Source organism: Oncorhynchus kisutch, linkage group LG3, assembly GCF_002021735.2.
Source record: "Oncorhynchus kisutch isolate 150728-3 linkage group LG3, Okis_V2, whole genome shotgun sequence".
Taxonomy (NCBI): Eukaryota; Metazoa; Chordata; class Actinopteri; order Salmoniformes; family Salmonidae; genus Oncorhynchus; species Oncorhynchus kisutch.
Window position 1 is genome coordinate 21,091,391 of NC_034176.2, and position 22,398 is coordinate 21,113,788.

Sequence of the window (22,398 nt, forward strand, 5' to 3'; positions counted from 1 at the left end):
AGAGGAAACCAAGTCTAGATTTAACCTTAGTCTGCAGCTTTGATATGTGCTGAGAGAAGGACAGTGTACCATCTAGCCATACTCCCAAGTATTTGTATGAGGTGACTATCTCAAGCTCTAAACCCTCAGAGGTAGTAATAACACCGGTGGGGAGAGGGCACTCTTCTTACCAAACCACATGACCTTTTGTTTTGGAGGTGTTCAGAACAAGGTTAAGGACAGATAAAGCTTGTTGGATGCTAAGAAAGCTTTATTTGTAGAGCGTTTAACACAAAATCCTGGGAGGGGCCAGCTGAGTATAAGACTATTATCTGCATATAAATGGATGAGAGCGCTTCGTACTGCTTGAGCTATGTTGTTGATGTAAATTGAGAAGAGCGTGGGGCCTAGGATCGAGCCTTGCGGTACTCCCTTGGTGACAGGCAGTGGCTGAGACAGCCTGCACCCTTTGAGAGAGGTAGTTAGCAAACCAGGCCGAAGACCCCTCAGAGACACCAATACTCCTTAGCCAGCCCACAAGAATGGAATGGTCTACCGCATCAAAAGCTTCTGCCAAGTCAATAAAAATAGCAGCACTACATTGCTTAGAATCAAGGGCAATGGTGACATAATTTAGTAGCTTTAAAGTTTCAGTGACACATCCATAACCTGAGCGGAACCACATTGCATACCCAAGAAAATACTATAGACATCAAGAAAGCCAGTCAGTTGATTATTGACAAGTTTTTCCAACACTTTTGATTAATTGTGTTGTTTAGTAAAGATGACGTAGAAGTCACCCGAGTCTCTGATCTCTGTACTGGAGCTGGTATAACTTCATGTACAAAGCACATTCAGCTTGTCTGTATGGTATATCACCATTCTCATGTGGAAAGTAAATAGCAGTATAAATCAGGATGGATAGTAACTGTGTATATATATATATATATATATACTCAATTAAATTAAATATAATTACAAAGTTATGACATTTATCAGCACAATTTCAACAGTACATGACAAGTCTGTTGTTCCCTGCAACAATATCAGTAGTTGGCCTCAAATATAGGATGAAGCAAAAAGCGTTACAACACATATGTTGGTACCACTTTATATAATATTTCTTATGATCTTCAAAAATGAAATACGTTTGTATTCAACGTGTGCCTTGCACAAACTTGTGTGTTTGTATTCAGTGTGGGACTGTCAACGGACCAACAAAAACGTGGGCGGGGTCAAACGTCGAGCCCGGCCCCGAACGGCACACTGCAGTCAGGGATACTTGGCGCAGACTAACATTCCAATTCAACGGGTCAGCACCTGACGTCATTCTCTTGGTAACAACGTGTGTTGTGGTTGCCGAGTTGTTTAATAGTGCAATCACAAAGTTTCATTGCAAATATGCCAAAAAAGAATGGAAAGAAAAGCGGAGATAAATCAACCAAAAAAGAGATCATTGGATTTGGAGACAAAACGTGTTTTGACGACGCATTGTCTGAAGGTGGAAAAGATTTCTACCGGTCGCAGATACGAGACTTGGAGGAACAATTGGAAAAGTGAGAGTTTTCATTGGGTGGTCCGCACAGATAATTTCTATTCATATTTAGGCTAATCTCTGATCCTCTGAATAAGAAATAATGTTGCGAGTCAACACGCACTGACACCATCAGATTATTGTTGGAACAATATAACCACATAATGACAAAATAGAACCCATTGCCGTTATGAAAACTGCGGTGCGTGTGCGTAAAATTGGCAATCAAACACGAATCAGTTAGGACTAATGCAAATCATAAAAATATGTGTTATTTATAAAATACTGCACATTAACGGTTAAAACAAAATACACCATAATAATATGAAACTAAATCATGAATATGAAACTAAACATTCCAATCAAGTTTCCATGACTGAATCCCACCATCATCCTATTTTCTCACCTCATATTTGCAGATATCAGCACAAATGTGATGAGTTGGAGGTGCAACAGAAGGACTTCTCCTCTCAGTATTTCACAGTTGAGAAGGAGAAGAAAGACATTGTGCTCTACCTGAAGCGCTCGCTGGCCCAGAAGGAGGATGAGCTCACAGACTTGTTGGAGAAACTGGTGGGACTGCAGCAGGCCAAGGATGCTGAGAAGGACTCCTTTGAGCTGCAGCTCAGTCAACTTCGCCAAGAGTTCCAGGAGAACAAGGACAAACTCACCTCAGAGAACATGGTCCTTGGTAAGATACTAAGAACCTTGACACCATAACATTCCATCCACATGATCCACCACCAGACTTTTAATTAAAACCAGCTCTAAAATGTCTGATCAAACTTTGATCATTTACAGTTGAAGTTGGAAGTTTACATACACTTTAGACAAATACATTTAAACTCAGTTTTTCACAATTCCTGACATTTAATCCTAGTAAAAAAATCCCTGTCCTAGGTAAATTAGGATCACCACTTTATTTTAAGAATGTGAAATGTCAGAATAATAGTAGAGAGAATGATTTATTTCATATTTTATTTCTTTCATCACATTCCCACATTCCAAGTTTACATACATTCAATTAGTATTTGGTAGCATTGCCTTTAAATTGTTTAACTTGGGTCAAATGTTTCGTGTAACCTTCCACAAGCTTCCCACAATAAGTTGGGTGAATTTTGACCCATTCCTCCTGACAGAGCTGGTGTAACAGAATCAAGTTTGTAGGCCTCCTTGCTCACACACACTTTTTCAGTTCTGCCCACACATTTTCTATAGGATTGAGGTCAGGGCTTTGTGATGGCCACTCCAATACCTTGACTTTGTTGTCCTTAAGCCATTTTTCCACAACTTTGGAAGTATGCTTGGGGTCATTGTCCATTTGTAAGACCCATTTGCGACCAAGCTTTAACTTCCTGACTGATGTCTTGAGATGTTGCTTCAATATATCCACACCATTTTCCTTTCCTCATGATGCCATCTATTTTGTGAAGTGCACCAGTCTCTCCTGCAGCAAAGCACCCCCACGACATGATGCTGCCACCCCGTGCTTCACGGTTGGGATGTTGTTCTTCGGCCTGCAAGCATCCCCCTTTTTCCTCCAAACATAACGATGGTCATTATGGCCAAACAGTTCTATTTTTGTTTCATTAGACCAGAGGACATTTCTCCAAAAAGTAAAATTTTTGTCCCCATGTGCAGTTACAAACTGTAGTCTGGCTTTTTTTTATGGCTGTTTTGGAGCAGTGGCTTCTTCCTTGCTGAGCGGTCTTTCAGGCTATGTCGATATAGGAGTCATTTTATTGTGGATATAGATACTTTTGTACCTGTTTCCTCCATCATCTTCACATGGTCCTTTGCTGTTGTTCTGGGATGGATTTGCACTTTTTGCACCAAAGTACGTTCATCTCTAGGAGACAGAACGCGTCTTCTTCCTGAGCGGTATGACGGCTGCGTGGTCCCATGGTGTTTATACTTGCGTACTATTGTTTGTACAGATGAACGTGGTACCTTCAGGTGTTTGGAAATTGCTCCCAAGGATGAACCAGACTTGTGGAGGTCTACAATTTTGTTTCTGAGGTCTTGGCTGATTTATTTTCATTTTCCCATGATGTCAAGCAAAGAGGCAATGAGTTTGAAGGTAGGCCTTGAAATACATCCACAGGTACACCTCCAATTGACTCAAATTATGTCAATTAGCCTATCATACGCTTCTAAAGCCGCGACATCATTTTCTGGAATTTTCCAAGCTATTCAAAGACACAGTCAACTTAGTGTGTGTAAACCTCTGACCCACTGGAATTGTGATACAGTGAATTATAAGTGAAATAATCTGTCCGTAAACAATTGTTGGAAAAATTACTTGTGTCATGCACAAAGTCCTAACCAACTTGCCAAAACTATAGTTTGTTAACAAGCAAATTTGTGGAGTGGATTGAAAAACAAGTTTTAATGACTTCAATCTAAGTGTATGTAAACTTCTGACTTCAACTGTAATTGTATTACTCCTATCTCCATCCCCATGCAGCGGGTAAGCTAGCAGCTCTCGAGGAGTTCCGTGTGCAAAAGGAGGAGCTGATGGCCCACTTGGAAGGCCTGGAGGAGCAGCTTGGGAAGCAGAGACAGGAGCACCACACAGTCATCTACAGCCTGGAGAGGAAGGCTGTGCTGGACAATGACAGGTCAATGCCATTATGTTAAGAAGCCATTTGTACACTGTATGATCTGGTCATGAGCTCCTGCTCATGCTGTCATCCCTCCCTGCCCCCTCTAGACTAAAGAAGGAGATGCAGCAGCACGTGGCGGCGGTGGCAGCCGAGTTTCGGCGCGTGTCGGACAGGAAGATGCCAGAGACGACCATGAGGGCCATCCACGAGAATGTGTCTGTGACGGCCCAGCTTAGTCAGCTGTCAGACAAGAGCAAGCAGCTGCTGGAGGAGAACGAGGATCTGAGGGATAAAGAGAAGCATATCCGCAGAGAGATGGAGGTCCTGGAGCCCTTGTTCAACAAGATGACCCGTAAGAGCCTCAGCAACCAGAAGGTACTGTGGAGGGATAAGGGGTGAGAGCGATGATTGTCATGATTGTCAGCTTGCATGATTTTGGTGTATCAACACCTCCACATGATAATGACAGGACCTGTCTGAAGCCTGATTTGATTGCTGACAGGTTACCCTGCTCTTCCTCTCTGCTCCTCTTCTCTTTTCATCAGGTGATCCATCAGCTCACAGAGAAGTGTAAGCAGATGCAGGCTGAGCTGGAGGAGTATGCTAGGGCTCAAGAGGAGCATCAACAACTGCAGAAGGATCATGTTGTACTGCTGGCAGAGATGCAAGCCCTAAGGTCTGATGTTTCCATTCAGAATTCAAAAATACTCCAGAGTTCCTGTTTTGTACATCAGGGGTCCACAATTCTGGTCCTGGTAAACCGCAGTGTCTGCTGGTTTTGTTCCTTGTCATTCAGTGACTGTTCTCTGAGCAGTCAGTGTAATTTACTGATCAATGCCTTGGAGAAACCAAAACCAGCAGGACTGCGGCCCTGTACATGATTTAATTAGTATTTTGCCTGGCTAACTGACATTAATGTGTAACAATGATACAGTATATCTTATTCATGTCAGACAAAGAAATAATAATTCATTCAGCCTGTGACTGTGACATTTAAATGTCAGGTTCTCCCCTAGTCAGTTTATTGTTACACGAAGGCCTCAAATGCCAGCGACGAGTGAGAGATATGTTCAATTAACAGTCAAACTAATTCTCACAAAATCTATTGAATTTCAATGGAACTGCATGCATGGAACTTCCTGAAAAGTATGATTCCTGTCTTTTGTTTTTAACCCAATTGATATTGAAGAACTGAATTAGTAATTAACCCCAACCTTCTGGTTTGTTCCTACAGGCAGGTGCAGGCCTCTCTGTTGGAGGAGACAGGGAGGAACTGTGCCAAGGCAAACAGGCTGGGGAGAGCGCTGGAGGAGGAGAGGGACGTGAGAGGACAACTGGAGACCATCCTACAGGCGGCTGCATTCGCCCTGAAACAGGCCCTCATGGTAAAGAAGTGCTAGGAATCAAAATCATAGCAGTGTAAACCAAAGGCGGTCGGTGCCGTTTAACACGAGCCTCCTATGTTTTGTATTTAAATCAATGTACCCAGAGGAGGACTGAAACTAGGTGTTCTCCGGCTACACCATGGTGCTGTCCTACAGAGTGCTGCTGAGGCTACTATAGACCTTCATTGCAAAACAGTGTGTTTTAATCAATTATTTGGTGTCATGTGTGAAAAGATGGCGGCAGAGAACAAGGTTGACGTTTTACGTATTCCTAACCAGTTGTGTTTTTTTGTTTGTTTCTTAGTGTTGTTTAACTTATTTTGTACATAATGTTGCTGCTACCATCTCTTATGACCGAAAATAACTTCTGGACATCAGAACTGTGATTACTCACCACGGACTGGCAGAATCCTTTAATTAATTTAACAAGTCCGAGGAACCCGACGTGAACGATATACTGCTTTCCCGGGAACAGGCCCAGATCCCCGTCATTTGCGTGAAGAGAAGGCGGAGAAAAAGGGGCCAGAGGCCAGGCTGCCTTCTGAGAAGTGGTAGGCGATCGAATAAACCCCCACTTCCTTCCATTCTGCGAGCAAATGTGCAAATGTGCAATCTTTGGAAATACAGGACTAAGATCAAATCGTACTACACTGGCTCTGACGCTTGTTGGATGTGTCAGGGCTTGCAAACTATTACAGACTACAAAGGGAAGCACAGCTGAGAGCTGCCCAGTGACACCAGCCTACCAGATGAGCTAAACTACTTCTATGCTCGATTCGAGGCAAATAACACTGAAACGCGCATGAGAGCACCAGCTGTTCCAGAAGACTGTGTGATCACGCACCCCCCCCCCCCCGCCCCAGCCGATGTAAACCTTTAAACAGGTCAACATTCACAAGGCCGCAGGGCTAGACGGATTACCAGGACGTGTACTGTGCGAGCATGCGCTGACCAACTGGCTAGTGTCTTCACTGACAATTTCAACCTCTCCCTGTCCGGGTCTGTAATACCAACATGTTTTAAGCAGACCAGCATAGTCCCTGTGCCCAAGAACACTACGGTAACCTGCTAAATGACTACCGATCCGTAGCACTCAAGTCTGTAGCCATGAAGTGCTTTGAAAGGCTGGTCATTGCTCACATCAACACCATTATCCCAGAAACTGTAGACCCACTCTAATTTGCATACCACCCTGACAGGTCCACAGATTATGCAATCTCTATTTCACTCCACACTGCCCTTTCCCATCTGGACAAAAGGAACATCTATGTGAGAATGCTATTCATTGACTACAGCTCAGCATTCAACACCATAGTGCCCTCAAAGCTAATCAATAAGCTAAAGGCCCTGGGACTAAACACCTCCCTCTGCAACTCGATCCAGGTGGTAAGGGTAGGTAACAACACATCCGCTACATTGATCCTCAACACAGGGGCCCCTCAGGGGTACGTGCTCAGTCCCCTGCTGTACTCCCTGTTCACTCATGACTGCACTGCCAGGCACGACTCCAACACCATCATTAAGTTTGCCGATGACACAACAGTGGTAGGCCTGATCAATGACGAGAAAGCCTATAGGGAGGAGGTCAGGACAACAACCTTTGCCTCAACATGATCAAGACAAAGGAGATGATTGTGGTCTACAGGAAAAAGAAGTCCGAGCACACCCCCATTCTCATCGACGGGGCTGTAGTGGAGCAGGTTGAGAGCTTGAAGGTCCTTGGTGTCCACATCACCAACAAACTAACATGGTCCAAGCACACCAAGACAGTCATGAGGAGGGCATGACAAAACCTATTCCCCCTCAGGAGACTGAGATGATTTGGCATGGGTCCTCAGATCCTCAAAAGGTTTTACAGCTGCACCATCAAGAGCATCCTGACTAGCTGCATCACTGCCTGGCATAGAAACCGCTTGGCCTCCGACCGCAAGGCACGACAGAGGATAGTGCGTACGGCCCAGTACATCACCGGGGCCAAGCTTCCTGCCATCCAGGACCTCTATACCAGGCGGTGTCAGAGGAAGACCTAAAAATTGTCAGACTCCAGCCACCCTAGTCATAGACTGTTCTCTCTGCTACTGCATAGCAAGCGGTACCGGAGCGCCAAGTCTAGGTCCAAGAGGCTTCTAAACAGCTTCTGGGTAGCCATTTGATTAGATGTTCATCTGATCAAATGGCTACCCAGACTATTTGCATTGCCCCCCCCTCCCCCCTTTACACCGCTGATACTCTCTGTTGTTATCATCTATGCATAATCCATTTAATAACTCTACCTACATGTACATATTACCTCAACTAACCGGTGCCCCCGCACATTGACTCTGTACCGGTACCCCCCTCTGTATATAGTCTCTCTATTGTTATTTTACTGCTGCTCTTTAATTACTTGTTACTTTTATTTCTTATTCATTTTTTTTTAACTGTATTGTTGGTTAGGGGCTTGTAAGTAAGAATTTCCCTGTAAGGTCTACACCTGTTGTATTCAGCATTTCCCTGTAAGGTCTACTACACCTGTTGTATTCAGCATTTCCCTGTAAGGTCTACACCTGTTGTATTCAGCATTTCCCTGTAAGGTCTACACCTGTTGTATTCAGCATTTCCCTGTAAGGTCTACACCTGTTGTATTCAGCATTTCCCTGTAAGGTCTACACCTGTTGTATTCAGCATTTCCCTGTAAGGTCTACACCTGTTGTATTCAGCATTTCCCTGTAAGGTCTACACCTGTTGTATTCAGCATTTCACTGTAAGGTCTACACCTGTTGTATTCAGCATTTCACTGTAAGGTCTACACCTGTTGTATTCAGCATTTCCCTGTAAGGTCTACTACACCTGTTGTATTCAGCATTTCCCTGTAAGGTCTACTACACCTGTTGTATTCAGCATTTCCCTGTAAGGTCTACTACACCTGTTGTATTCAGCATTTCACTGTAAGGTCTACACCTGTTGTATTCAGCATTTCCCTGTAAGGTCTACTACACCTGTTGTATTCAGCATTTCCCTGTAAGGTCTACTACACCTGTTGTATTCAGCATTTCCCTGTAAGGTCTACTACACCTGTTGTATTCAGCATTTCCCTGTAAGGTCTACACCTGTTGTATTCAGCATTTCCCTGTAAGGTCTACACCTGTTGTATTCAGCATTTCCCTGTAAGGTCTACACCTGTTGTATTCAGCATTTCCCTGTAAGGTCTACACCTGTTGTATTCAGCATTTCCCTGTAAGGTCTACACCTGTTGTATTCAGCATTTCCCTGTAAGGTCTACACCTGTTGTATTCAGCATTTCCCTGTAAGGTCTACACCTGTTGTATTCAGCATTTCCCTGTAAGGTCTACACCTGTTGTATTCAGCATTTCCCTGTAAGGTCTACACCTGTTGTATTCAGCATTTCCCTGTAAGGTCTACACCTGTTGTATTCAGCATTTCCCTGTAAGGTCTACACCTGTTGTATTCAGCATTTCCCTGTAAGGTCTACACCTGTTGTATTCAGCATTTCCCTGTAAGGTCTACACCTGTTGTATTCAGCATTTCCCTGTAAGGTCTACACCTGTTGTATTCAGCATTTCCCTGTAAGGTCTACACCTGTTGTATTCAGCATTTCACTGTAAGGTCTACACCTGTTGTATTCAGCATTTCACTGTAAGGTCTACACCTTTTGTATTCAGCATTTCACTGTAAGGTCTACACCTGTTGTATTCAGCATTTCCCTGTAAGGTCTACACCTGTTGTATTCAGCATTTCCCTGTAAGGTCTACACCTGTTGTATTTGGCGCATGGGACTAATACGATTTGATCTAAAAAGGACTTAACTTGTTTTTTCAATTGAGATTTTTTCTAAAATTCACTGAGGATGGTTCTCCCCTTCCTCCACTGGTGTAAACATTGCATGCGTGTAGATAGTCTTCTATGTATTATAAACTGTTTCCTGAAGCAATTATTGTGTCATTACATTGTAGCTATGAGTCAGAATTTTGTTACTTTAGTTATAAACACGTGTGTAAAATGTTTCCACATTGAGATGAGTAATTAACACTTGTGGTTAGATTTACCTCGCATTTGCTCACCAGTTGGAAATGTCACATTGCGATTAGTAGCACTAACGTAACTCCTTCGCCTATCCTAACAGGAGGTGCCTAAAGAGGAGGACTCTGAGGTGAAGACTCTGGTCCGGAGGAACCAAATGATGCAGAAGCTGTTGGCTGTGTTGGACAGTGCTGCTCTGTTGGGGAAAGGGCCTGCCATGAAGGACTTCATCCCAGAGGGAGACTCCCTCCACGAGCTCAAGACCGGTCCTGGCCCAGGAAGGTACTGGAGGCTGCCTACATACTGCCTTCCTCTCATCTAATGCTAGTGTAGCAGATGTGAGCTAGTGCACTAGTAACCATTGTGCAGGTTTACTCTGTACATTAGCACAGTCTTGGAGAAAGCTGTCAATACAGAACTACAGCAACATAATTATTCCATAACAATTACTGTTTATTTTTTTATGTTGCAAGAGTAGTACATTGTTGCCATATGGTATGATTATCAAGAAGCTCAAGATTCACTACATGGTCAACATCATCCAACATCTCATTCCAAAATAATGGGCATTAATATGGAGTTGGTCCCCACTTTGCTACTACAACAGCCTCCACTCTTCTGGGAAGGCTTTCCACTAGATGTTGGAACATTGCTGCGGGGACTTGCTTCCATTCAGCCACAAGAACATTAGTGAGGTCGGGCACAGATGTTAGGATCGCAGTCGGCACTCCAATTCATCCCTAAGGTGTTCGATTCGATGGGGTTGAGGTCAGGGCTCTGTGCAGGCCAGTCAAGTTTTTGCACACCGATCTCGACAAACCATTTCTGTATGGAGCCCGCTTGTCCACGGGGGCATTGTCATGCTGAAACAGGAAAGGGCCTTCCTCAAACTATTGCCACAAAGCACAGAATAGTCTAGAATGTCATTATATGATGGCGTTAAGATTTCCCTTCACTGGAACTAAAGGTCCCAAACCATGAAAAACAACCCCATACCATTATTCCTCCTCCCCCAAACTTTACATTTGGCATTATGCATTCGGGTAGGTAGTGTTCTCCTGGCATCTGCCAAACCCAGATTCGTCCATCGGTCTGCCAGATGGTGAAGCGCGATTCATCACTCCAGAGAATGCGTTTCCACTGCTCCAGAGTCCATTGTCAGCGTGCTTTACACCACTCCAGCCGACGTTTGTCATTGCACATGGTGATCGTAGGCTTGTGTCCAGCTGCTCGGCTATGGAAACCCATTTCATGAAGCTCCCGACGAACAGTTCTTGTGCTGGCGTTGCTTCCAGAGGCAGTTTGGAACTCGGTAGTGAGTGTTGCAACCGAGTACAGACAATTTTAAGCGGTCCGCGCTTCAGCACTCAGCAGTCCTGTTCTGTGTGTTGTGCCTAGACATTTCCACTTCACAATAACAGCAGTTAGTGTTGACCAGGCCAGCTCTAGCAGGGCAGAAATTTGTTGAACTGACTTGTTGGAAAGGTGGCATCCTATGACGGTACCACATTGAAAGTCACTGAGCTCTTCAGTAAGGCCATGCAACTGCCAATGTTTGTCTATGGAGACTGCATGGCATGTGCTTGATTTTATACACCTGTCAGCAATGGTTGTGGCTAAAATAGCCAAATCCACCAATTTTGAAAAAGTGTTCACATACTTTTGTATATATAGTGTATTTCTCTAGCTCACTATGTTTCTTAAATGACATGCATACTTGTCTCCTACACCCTCCTCCAGATCATCAGGGCTTCTTGGTCCTCTTCTCAAGGACACCACCCAGCTGTCTCACTTCAAGACAGGAGACCTGGGCCTCGTACCGCGACGGACACACAACTACAACAACATCCTGTCCAAGATGGGACCCCTCTCCAAGAGCACCCGCCTTCAACTGCACAGGTGATTGAGCTGCATTTTATGCTTGCCAAAAATACTCTTAGATTAGGAAATGCAATGTCATCAGTGTATATATTATTATATATTGTAACTTAATTACAGTAGATAATGTATTTATTGTGGGGAATGTTTTTATTTAATTCAATGGTCAGAGGGATGTTTTATGTTAAGTGGATTTTTTAAATGTAAACATGTAAACCGATTTGTGTCAATGTATTGGTGACCGTAGCGCCTCTGTTTGTCAGGAAAGTCTCACCACCCCAGAAGAGGACCAGCCCATCCAAACCCTCTGGTCCAGAGAGCCTGGCTCCTCCACTCAGGGACCCTCCCAGAGGGAGCCTGCTTTCCCCCCACAGGCCCTCTCCAACCAGGGGCAGCGCCGCTGAATCCATCCTCAGATAGGCAGGACTGGGACTGGGATTTAAACCCCTTTTAATGGGACATTTCAACAAAAAATAAATGTTGCTACATGGTTATGCTCACTTTTTGGAATGACATGACTAATTCTGTTTCTTTTCCAGCCACTAGGTGGCAGGAGCAACTCTTAGAATATGTTGTACTGAATCAGACAAAGACCAGACACTAATTTTATCTCTAGAAATCTAATAAAGGCTCTGTTATTTTGTGTTATGATTTAGGTCAAATTTATTTGGAGACTAAAACCAAACAATAAACATTAGAAATGTATACTCAAAATAATAAAGGTGATACTGTAACAAAGCCAATTGTCCATCTACTAAATCCAGTATGTAGTTCATGAAGTAATAAACAGAGGAAAATGCTGATCTTTATAAGGCTGATTTTACAAGGTTCAATTGTTGTTATGAGGACAGAATGTGGGCTGTTGTACTGTACATCTTTTACATTAAGTGAAGTCTGATGTTTGACATTGTCAAAGTCTCTATAATGCAAATAAACACAAAGTCTATGAGGACATCTGGTTTATCAAATTAAAATGGGCCCATCACTGCATTACCATCTGCCTTTTGAGATGTAATCTTGTTAATTTATTAGGGTTACATTTTCACTTGTTCAGACGAATAAAAGCTGTCATTGCACACCATGTACACTATACCTATCAAATCATTTTTAGACCTTCACAAGTTCCAAGGGTGTTAGAAACATATGATCATAGAGAATATATATATTCCCCATAGAATATATATTTTAATAATGAGACAATGGCAATCTCACAGACCTTTATTGTAGAGCTGACATGACGTCCTGATTTTATGCATTGACGTATTGATTAAATCCTGATCTTCTAGTTCTCTAAACTCTTTGTATTTGTATCCCTTTCTGATGGAGGCAATGTTTTTTTTTAAGTGACTCTATGGGACCCCAGGCACAATGGTGCTTGTGTTTCAACAGCAGCAATGTTTACATCTTTGTCAAATGAAAGCTCTGTGACTAGATGCATGTGAATAAGGGAATGTGGATGGGGACATTTCTTCGATATCTTTTTGTGTGCTCATTGCAAACATTTTGGGACTGTAAATGTTCAGCTGTATCGTATCTCTTTTTCATAATTCAACGTGCTTTGATGATGTCTTTACCTGTCAAAGCTAGTTAAAAATATCTCTCCCTAAATGAATCAGTGTCTCATTTGTAGGGACATATAATTTGATGGGACATGAGAAGACATCACAGGCAGTAGCTCTTTTTAATTGGTGTGATTTATCACCTTCCTCTGCAGTAATTCCCAGGTGAACATACCTGTCTTCTCAGCCCTGATAAAATGATTTATTTCTTGGGCCAGTGAGGTTTTGAGAATGTAGATCTTTCCTTGCTGGATCTACACAATGTTTTGTCCCAGGCCGGGCTATTAAAATGGTTCCTGCCTCATTTTGCTGCTTGGAACCACCTAGGTGCAGCTAGAGCTTAAAGGAAAACAAAAGGTTTGTATGAGCTGACCAATGTCCTCTTTTATTTCCCTTCAACAGCAGACAGATGGACCTCTCAGTTCCTTTTCAAAGGCAGTCCGGCTGCATCTGAAATGGCATCCTATTCCCTATGTAGTGCGCCACTTTTGTGCACATAGGGAATAGGTTGTGGGCCTTGGTCAAATGTAGTGCATTAAAAAAGGTAACAGGGTTCCATTTCAGACTCAGAGCTATCAGAAGCTGTTTTTAAAACAGATTGGTAAGCTACCCACCGTTAGTCTGGCTGACACCAAACTCGAAGTCTTCCTGATTACAGTCTAGAAAGGCTCCTTTATGTTGTAGGCACAATGCATTGATAATGAAGGGAGCTGTGTTTTTTCTGATTGAGTGAGAAAGACAGGAGAACCAAACACCCACATGGACAGCCACACAGCCCCTGAGTGCCGCCCCCTTCCAAAACAACTGTTGAATTTTCAAATCTAAACAATGAGATGTCTCAACCCCAGGAAAAGAAACTGAGAGAACCAATCAAAGCTCAAGACAATTTCTGTGTGAATATTGCACCATCAATGCTCTCCTGTCCATACCAGTGTTTAACAGCACTCCCTTGCTGTGTACCATGTGAGTCGCATCAGCCAGGCTAACCCAGTGTAGGATGCACTCAGAAAAAGGCTTACAAACGGGTTCTTCGACTGTTCCCAATAGGAGGACCCTTTGGGTTTCATGTAGAACCCGCTGTATTATCCCATGGGGACAGCCGTAGAACCTTTTTAGGTTCTAGATAGCACCTTTTTTATTTGGTGTGGGCATCTATACTAGATGCATGAGTGGCAACTGAACTGCAGTCTACTGAGACTGAGGCATTGGCATAGAAATCAAGTACATGGTTATTATTATACAGTGCTCTCCTGCCACACTTCAATTATGTATGTGTTCAGTATCGATGATACTTCAATTATGTATGTGTTCAGTATCGATGATACTTCAATGATGCATGAGTTCAGTACAGGTTTTGATTGAATGGATCAGGGATCTCTCATAGTCTTCACTCCTCATTCATACATTTTTCAATGGCTAGTGCGTTAGGTCAGTGCAAGGTGTTTGTAGCATCAGGGTTGTGAGTTCAAAGCTCTCATTGGCCACTTCTGCTGAATATATGTGTCACTGTCAGTGTTGACAGTACTGTAATTTGCTTTGGATAAAAGTGTCCATAATGATATTATTATCATATTATTGTCAGCTGAACAGCAGTGAGGTGTGTTAGCCATCCATCCTCTTTCTCTCCCTATAGCTGCAGTCATTTCCTCTTGACCTTGAATGCCCATGAATCAGCAGAGTCGTTGTGAACATGCAGCAGCCCATCAATTATTTATACCCAGATCTAATTCAGGACTTCATGTGGTTTTCCTTTGCTTTGGGGCCAGGATCCATCTCTCTTGGGGTTGAGTAAAGTAAAAAGAAACAAATCTGTATGACTGCTCCAGCTTGCTTCAGAGTAAACATGGAGAAAAAAGGGATTTTTTTGGAGGAATGTATTTTATTAGATTTGTTTTTTATCTCCAATTCACATAAAAATCAGTTTTAAATACTCAAGTTAATTCGAAACACTGAGATGACCTCAATATACTGTGAACAGCGATATCATTCACATCCCCTCCCTTCCACATCAACATGCTTCCGCCTTCTGTATCACATATTACAGCTCTTAATGTTACATGTAATGTGCTCACTGGCCTGGTAGCACCCCCCCATCTCCCGATGCAGTTGATGCCCTGTCACCACTCCAGTAGCAATCCCCTGTTGATTTAGCAGACTGCTCTGCTTTGTTCGCTCTCTCTGTCCTGATCCCCTGATAGGAACTCACAGCAGAGGTGAAGGCCAAGCTGCTGTGTAGGTATCTGGGAAAGAAAGACCAGGAGAAATTATACAGTGGGTTGGATTGAAAAATAAATAAATAGGGTGACAGTGAAGGTGACACTGATAAAGAGAGAATGAGCGAAATGTTTGTGTCAGAGAGAAAAAACAGAATGGGGGTAGAGAGAGGGAGAGATGGAGAGGAAGAGAGCAAGGCAGCAAGAAAGAGAGGCAGCGAGAGAGAGAGGAAGAGAGAGAGAGAGAGGGAGAGAGGCAGAGGGAGGGATAAAGCTAGGCTAATCTCTAACATCTGGATGGGCTGTTCAGTGTTGTTGTTATTAGTTGTGTCACAGAGTTTCTAAACCCAGAGGCGCAACATCGCGAGACATCCGGGATCGCTTGCGAAGCAGACCAAACAGCAGGCCGGGGTTTGGGGTTTGAGAAGTCAATGAGAGAAGTGACGTCTAGTTCAACGTCTAGTTTTGATTTACATTTGGTTGAGTTGTCAACTAATGTGAATTCAATGTTAAATCAACAAAAGGTTTATGGATGACGTTTTTAAAATCCAATCAGTTTTCCACGTAGATTCAATGAAATGAAGTGGAAACAATGTTGATTCATCCAGTTTTTGCAGTGATTTTTCTCAAAATCTAAAAGCACAACAAAGATTCAAACCAATGTCTTAAGTATAGAGTAAAAATAACTTGATGCTGGATAATGAACAATGCCGAAATAGCCAAAACAAACTTCCAGAAGTAATCAAGGCACTCTCATGTACTGAATATTCTTCTTTCTTCAGTTTTAAAGCTAATTTTCTTGCAATTCTATACATTTTGCAATGTCTAATGTGTATTCATGTGATATTTGAGTGACTCAAACATGGGTCTATGGGCTAAAAAAACCTACCTAAAAAATGCTAGCTGACGAGCTAGTTGATCTGGACATTTCTGACAAGTTATGAATAGCTCTCTAAGGTGTGGAATGACTGACATGAAAAGACGAAAACTGATGATGCACTACCCAATATCGAAATTGCACTTTGTGCATTCTACTCTTACAACTTTCAAGAGTAAGTTGAAAGCCGTTATGAGTTCCCCCCTGCCGACCCGAACACCCCCTAGCCCAGGCGACTGCCGACTGACTGTTCTACAAATCACCTTGCATCATAAATAACTCCTCAATAATATTTGTAAATCAGTCAATTTACCCATGATACATCACCCTTTTGATGATCTCGAACAAATTAACTACATACAGACAATAATTTTAAGTGCTTGGAGATACTGCTGCTATTGACTTCAACAGAAATCTTGACAGCTACGATAAAGCCAGACAGTATCAGCCAGGTGTGTCTGCAGAAACACTCGGTGCTGGTGTGTGAAATCACACACTACAGGATAAGATGAAACACATTGCACTTCTATATACTCTCTTTTTCACCTCATTTTGTAAGTGTTGAAAATAGCTGTTCCTTGTCTACTATCCTACAGAACACCCAGATGGTCGTATACGGTTCCTATAATTGCAGTGTTTAGCATTGAAAGATTCAATCATAGGAGTTATTATTTTTCTGACATCGTTGTATACACACCATAACCTGTCGATATGAAGGTGTGATGTGACTTGATTAACACCAGAGACACAACTACCTGTGTATCTAAGCACTGCAGTGTGTCCTGTCTACACGCATTGTCAAACCCCTGCATGTTTGCTGATCTTGTTCTGCAGTGCAATGGCTGTCTCACCTTGAGGTACACCTGCTGCTGTCTGACGCAGGTTGAGAACACGTCATACTCCCTCCAGCCGAGCCTTCTGCTGATGGAGCTGAACCACAAGCAATCTCACAGCACTGAAACGAGACCGTTCTATAGCACAATACAGTACTATCATATGAAACAAGATACTATTATAATATGACAATTGAAAACCATAACGTCTAGCACAGTGAATCAAACAGTCATGGGCATTCAGTGTATGAATGATCCGACACTGGAGATCAAGCAAAGAGCAAACTATTGATCTTGATGATATTGCAGACTAAGAGTCAACATCACCAATGCCTGTGTGTGTGTGTGTGTGTCTGTGTGTTTGGAGGTGATGCACACAGGGCTTAAATTATCAGCTGTCAGAGTGAGGCCAATAACTCATTCACATAATCAGAGTGTATGTGAAAGGAGTGTGCAAGAGACTCTCAGCTGAAACTATATACTAATGGATGTTATTTAACAAACTGTATAATTATGCATGTAACATGTCTATTATATCCACAGCTGACATTTTCCTACCATTGAGGTTTGACATTATGTCCTGGTCTTATTGTGCAGGGGTGGATGTAATTATTGTGCTGACTGACTTTGTATTTAGGTAACACTGGTTAATTCCATGCCGTTTCTGTAGGCCTAGCCTATGTTTTATTGGCTTGTTCAAGGTTGTGAATAATTCCCACTGTGAAATGCACCCACTACTTATTTTCAGTCATATTCATTCTCACACAATCATATAGGCCTAGTCCAATTCTCCAAAGCATAATTTGCTTACCAAATGCAGTCATATGTCTTGCGTTTTAGCGCTGAACAACCATAACGCGCGTGCGCTATTCCGCTCTTCGTTGCTGCCATGGTCAGTGAGCGCGCCTGACGCGTTTGTGACCAAGAAACAAGCGCGTGCTGTCGGGTGCTGAATCCACGCTGTCCCAAACCGAGATGAAAACGGAGTTGGTTGCGCAAACACGAAGTCCTACCAGTAAAAAGCTACCATTGAAATATTTGGGATGTGTTGCCTTGGTTTGGTTCAAGAACTGTAACTATGTAAGTATTTACTCAATGCCAAATTTTGCTTGAAATAGCGCAGGCAAGGATGCATATTCTGCTGCACTGTTGGTCAGCGGCTTAACAAGGCAGCATGCAAATTCCGAACGTTTTCTGAACATGATAGGGGGCTACTTGTTATTTCCCCCTTTATGACATGCACTCTTCTGGATGTTTTTATTTTCCAGTGACTTTCAGTGATCTAATCATTGATGTCTGTCAAGGTAGGAAGCCATGCCATTTGGCTAGCTAGTTAACGTAATATCACAATTCAAAAGGATTGTCAGAAACAAATTGGAAAGAGGACGAAATGAACTTTTATGTTGGTTTGAGTTTTGTGTATTTATATTTTCACTTGCAACTTATCTCAATTTACTCCTGAAAGTTGTAATAGTAGAATGCACAAGGTACACTTTCGAAATTGGGTAGTGCATCATAAGTTTTCTTCTTGTCATTGCAGACCATAGAGAGCTATTTATAACTTGTCAGAAATGTACAGATCAACTTGCCCATGTCTGCAAAATAAACGTTGCTCTGTTTTTTTTGTCCATAGATGTTGCTGTAATGTTTGTCCCTCAAATAACACATGAACACACATAAGACATGGCAAAACTGCAACATTTTATCTGCACCCCATGACAAAATGTGTAGAATTGCATGAAATAAGCTTTAAACCTGCAAAATGTTCTCTCTGCCAACAAGATGAGTGTGAACAGTTTTTGTCATGAACAGTGCTTGTGCCCATTGAAATAGAAGTGGTGTGTGTGTGTGTGTGTGTGTGCAAAAGGGAGGGGGGGATGTTCCCCAATGATGGAAGGGGGCCCTGTTCCCCAATGCTGGATGGGGGCCCTGAGTGAAAACGTTTGGGAACCCCTGCTGTACAAGACTGTAGACTTGGGCGATATGGATGAATTTTTAATTGTATTTTTAAATTACCCTTTTAAATTACTGCTACTACAAGTTTGATTGTAGCCATTAACAATCACCATTATTAGTAAACCTAAGGAACAATATCAGCAAAATGCCTGCGATAAGTGTTCGTTATGGTCGGTGTCGATAATGTTTGTTTTATCGTCCCAGCTTTACTGCAGAGTAAGCAGCAGAGTGCACAGACTGTAGCAGGCACTGGTCCTTGCCTATAGAATGGAAACGGTAACCGGAGCCTAATTTCCTCAGGCTCCCTGGCCCAGTCAAGCTAAACTAAACGGGCATAGAGTGCACGGCTTGTAAATGAGAAGTGTGTGAGTGACATTTTGTTTTGCAATTAGTGTTATGCGTCTTGTATATACAGAGTACACCACTGTTTTCTCAACCACGCGTCTAACAGTGAGGCTACTGTCAACAGTGCCGAGGTGGTGATGCAGTTTTTGCTTGCCAGTCTTTTTGGGTGTTACTTTTTCAGTAATAGGAGAAGCCATACTATAACCAGCAGATATGTCATTGAAGAGCAGGATAGATAGGTTGAAAGGAAGAGTCCAGTAATGGATACCTCGGACTCGTAATATGACCCCTTTGAAATGGATTAATTGCATTCCATTGATCAATGGTACATCTACAATGACCACTAAACCATCTCAATGATCCTGTTTTATCTTCAATCCTTTTCGTAATACATGATGGGTTGTCTGTTTGTGGGTGTGCATAGTTATACATTTTGAAAGCACCCAAATTCCCTGCTATCAACATATTCCAGTGTTCCATGCCCAAGGCTCCGCTGCTCAGAAGGGGATGTTTTGGAATTCAGTCGCTTCATAGCCTAACTGTTAAACTGAAACCATATCTGCCTCAACTAAGTGTTGGCAGTCATCAAGGCCTAATGGATGGAATGTTCTCTCTCTGACTTGATGGGTAAGATGTCTTAAGATATTATTGTTGAATTGCTGTTTTTTTTTAATCTCCTCTTACACACGTGTGCGCACACACAATCTTTGAAGATTATTGTTGGGTGGCTGAATCCCAGACATCAAAGACAGTATCCCATAATGACTAATAAAATGCTGATCACTAGGTGTGCTCTTATAGACATGACCCCCCCCCCCCTTTCTACTCTCCACACACAGGGAGGAGGATGCCTGAAACAAGTGTATATGGTGTGGAATAGCGAAGTCTTACTTAGAACACTCATTTGGCCTTGTCTGAAATATGTGCTTTACCCAAAGAGACGGCAGAATTGAATGACCTCGGGGCTTCTTTCTTCCTCAACTATTTAATGTGCTATGAAAAATGAAAACAGTTTGAGCGTGTGTGGGCAGATTATTCTCTACTGCACCTGTAAGAGGTTTGCAATGCATTATCATGCTCAGGTTGTAGCTACACTACTAGCCAGTAGCCACATTGTTGACCAAATTAAGTTCCATGTGAAGGCTAGAACTCGATTTGCCTCTTGTTACTGTCACAATGGTAGGCCTGGTTTGGAGCAGGTGTGTGAATAAATAGGCCTACCTGAGGTGATGTCAAACCTCAGATAAACACCAGCTAGTTACGCCTCCACAGACTCTTTCCTTTGTCCTCACATGTCTTCTTCAGGACTGTAATGTACTGCTCATGAAGTCTGCCTCTAACTGTTTTCAGCATCCCTGATATAGGACCTTCAGAGCCAAAGAGGCTTTTTTACTGACTGTTTTACTGGCACTGAAATATTCATGCCAGAGTTTTTGAACAGGCACAACGTTCTCCTCTTTCACTGTTTTGAACAAGCACCAAGAGGCTCTCCTCTTTCTGACACATTTAGCTCTCCCTTCAGCTCTCCCATGGAGGACTTTCTAGGTCCCTTGGGGTAGTCACTGACCCGCTGGTTGCTGCAGGCTAGTTAGTTGAAGGTTTGGTAGTGGTGGTGACAGTGGTTGAGTCTTTTACCTCGGCACCAGTTAAGTGTTAAAGCTATGTAAGCAGTGGTTTAAACTTTAGACACGCACACGTAATCCAGAGTTGTTGTAAAGATATTCCCCCAAGGTTGGCCTGCTGCTTGTCCAAGGGACTTGGTGGATAGTAGTCTCACGGATGGTGAATCTGAATCAGAAGCCAATTCAGAGCTTCAATCTCGAGGTCTACAAGCCTATATGTAAGCTGTCCTGATTGTGTCCACTTGATCTGCATGAAAGTTGTGTTTTGGGCACAGATTCATCTATGGTAGTCTCTCCGCCTTGTCCATGTTGGCCTACTTGCACCGTTTGCTCTCTGTCCTCCCCAGTACCGTCATCAGAGCCAATGTGGCTCTGTCTGATGAGGTGTAGTGGATGGGACTGTGATTGCTGCTGTTCAGTGCTCACTCATGCATGGGAACATGATGTTTCCATTACCTGGGAAATAGACAATGATAGCTCTCAGGTCAGGACAGGGGTACTCTGCTGCAGCTCCTATAGACCCAAACCCAACCTTAACATTAAGATTTCTTACTGTGGCGTGTGTGTGAATAGGAAATCAGCTAGGCCTGAAACGAGGACACGAGTGCGCGCACACGAACATGCATACACACACCCTTTCTGAGCTGCTTTTAGGAACAGACTTTGATAAGAGCATTGTACGTATGCTGTATGCCTACAGCACATCGCACTGTTTTCTCATAGATCCATTAATGTATTACCGAAGGCATAATCCTAAATATAAAATGTGTTTTCCTTTTAAGCCGGACATTTCATAACAGATACAGTTGTTTGTGCAGTCCCCATCAGGGATGTGTTGCCCAGTCTGACACAGCGGGACTCTATAAATACGCTTTTGAGAACCAATGAAACATTTGAGGGAACCACAACATCTTCTAGGCCAGTTGTTTCATTCAAATGAACATGCAAGTTAAGTTACATTACTATAAGAATAGACAAAACTGTCCTCATGTAGCCTGTAAGTGAGTGGACTGGAGAGTCCTTGGGCACATGGTTTGGCCTTTTGAGAAGGAGACCTCCTGTGTCACTATCAAGACACTTTAGACTACTTTATCAATCCCGTTGAATAAGAGCAGTTGTTAGCGAACCAAAATGGAGAGCTCTATGCCTTGCCCGCTGCTCAAATTGTGTACCACTTAGCCTAATCTGTTTTTTTTTAAAGCAGCCAGCTGTGCCTCTGTTACATAAGGGCCAATTTCGCAGACAGATTAAAGCTTCCCCCCTGGACTAAATTGCACTAAGTTACTTTAAAATAGTTGGTTTCATGAACATGGATTAGGACTTTGTGTACTCTTAAGTCCCGGAATTTGACTCGTCCACTAGTGCATATTTGACACTTAAATATATATATTTTTGTCCAGTTATTTACGATCTGACTCCAGGACTGTATGATCCAAGGTTAGTTATGGAATTGGCGTAAGTTATAACTTTGAAATCATCTTAACAATGTGATTTACTAAGTGAGAAGTTGACATTGTCATACATCAAATGTTGAGCGACGCACCATTTGAAGTAGATAGCTGTAGGCTAAATAGGCCTTATTCAGTGAGCG

At 42.7% G+C, this 22,398-nt stretch overlaps 2 protein-coding genes across 3 annotated transcripts in view; both read left to right on the plus strand.

Annotated features, from left to right (window-relative positions):
• The first annotated feature begins 1,206 nt into the window (after nt 1-1,206).
• cfap157 (cilia and flagella associated protein 157) lies at nt 1,207-12,392 on the plus strand. 2 transcript variants are annotated; one of them, XM_020469755.2, is made up of 9 exons: nt 1,207-1,535; nt 1,933-2,204; nt 3,981-4,134; nt 4,227-4,494; nt 4,665-4,795; nt 5,354-5,504; nt 9,628-9,806; nt 11,265-11,423; nt 11,671-12,392. In XM_020469755.2, the coding sequence occupies exons 1-9, from the start codon at nt 1,381-1,383 to the stop codon at nt 11,804-11,806; spliced, it is 1,605 nt and encodes a 534-aa protein (XP_020325344.1). In that variant the 5' UTR covers nt 1,207-1,380; the 3' UTR covers nt 11,807-12,392. The 2 variants fall into 2 exon arrangements, with proteins under 2 accessions (XP_020325344.1, XP_020325337.1); XM_020469748.2 differs by having other exon boundaries at nt 1,211-1,535; nt 11,666-12,392.
• Nucleotides 12,393-17,850: 5,458 nt separating this feature from the next.
• LOC109877536 (spermatid perinuclear RNA-binding protein) overlaps nt 17,851-22,398 on the plus strand; it is a 34,993-nt gene continuing 30,445 nt past the window's right edge. Inside the window, exon 1 of the mRNA XM_020469778.2 lies at nt 17,851-17,964. The gene's annotated coding sequence lies outside the window, so the exon portion shown is untranslated. The remainder of the gene's footprint in view (nt 17,965-22,398) is intronic.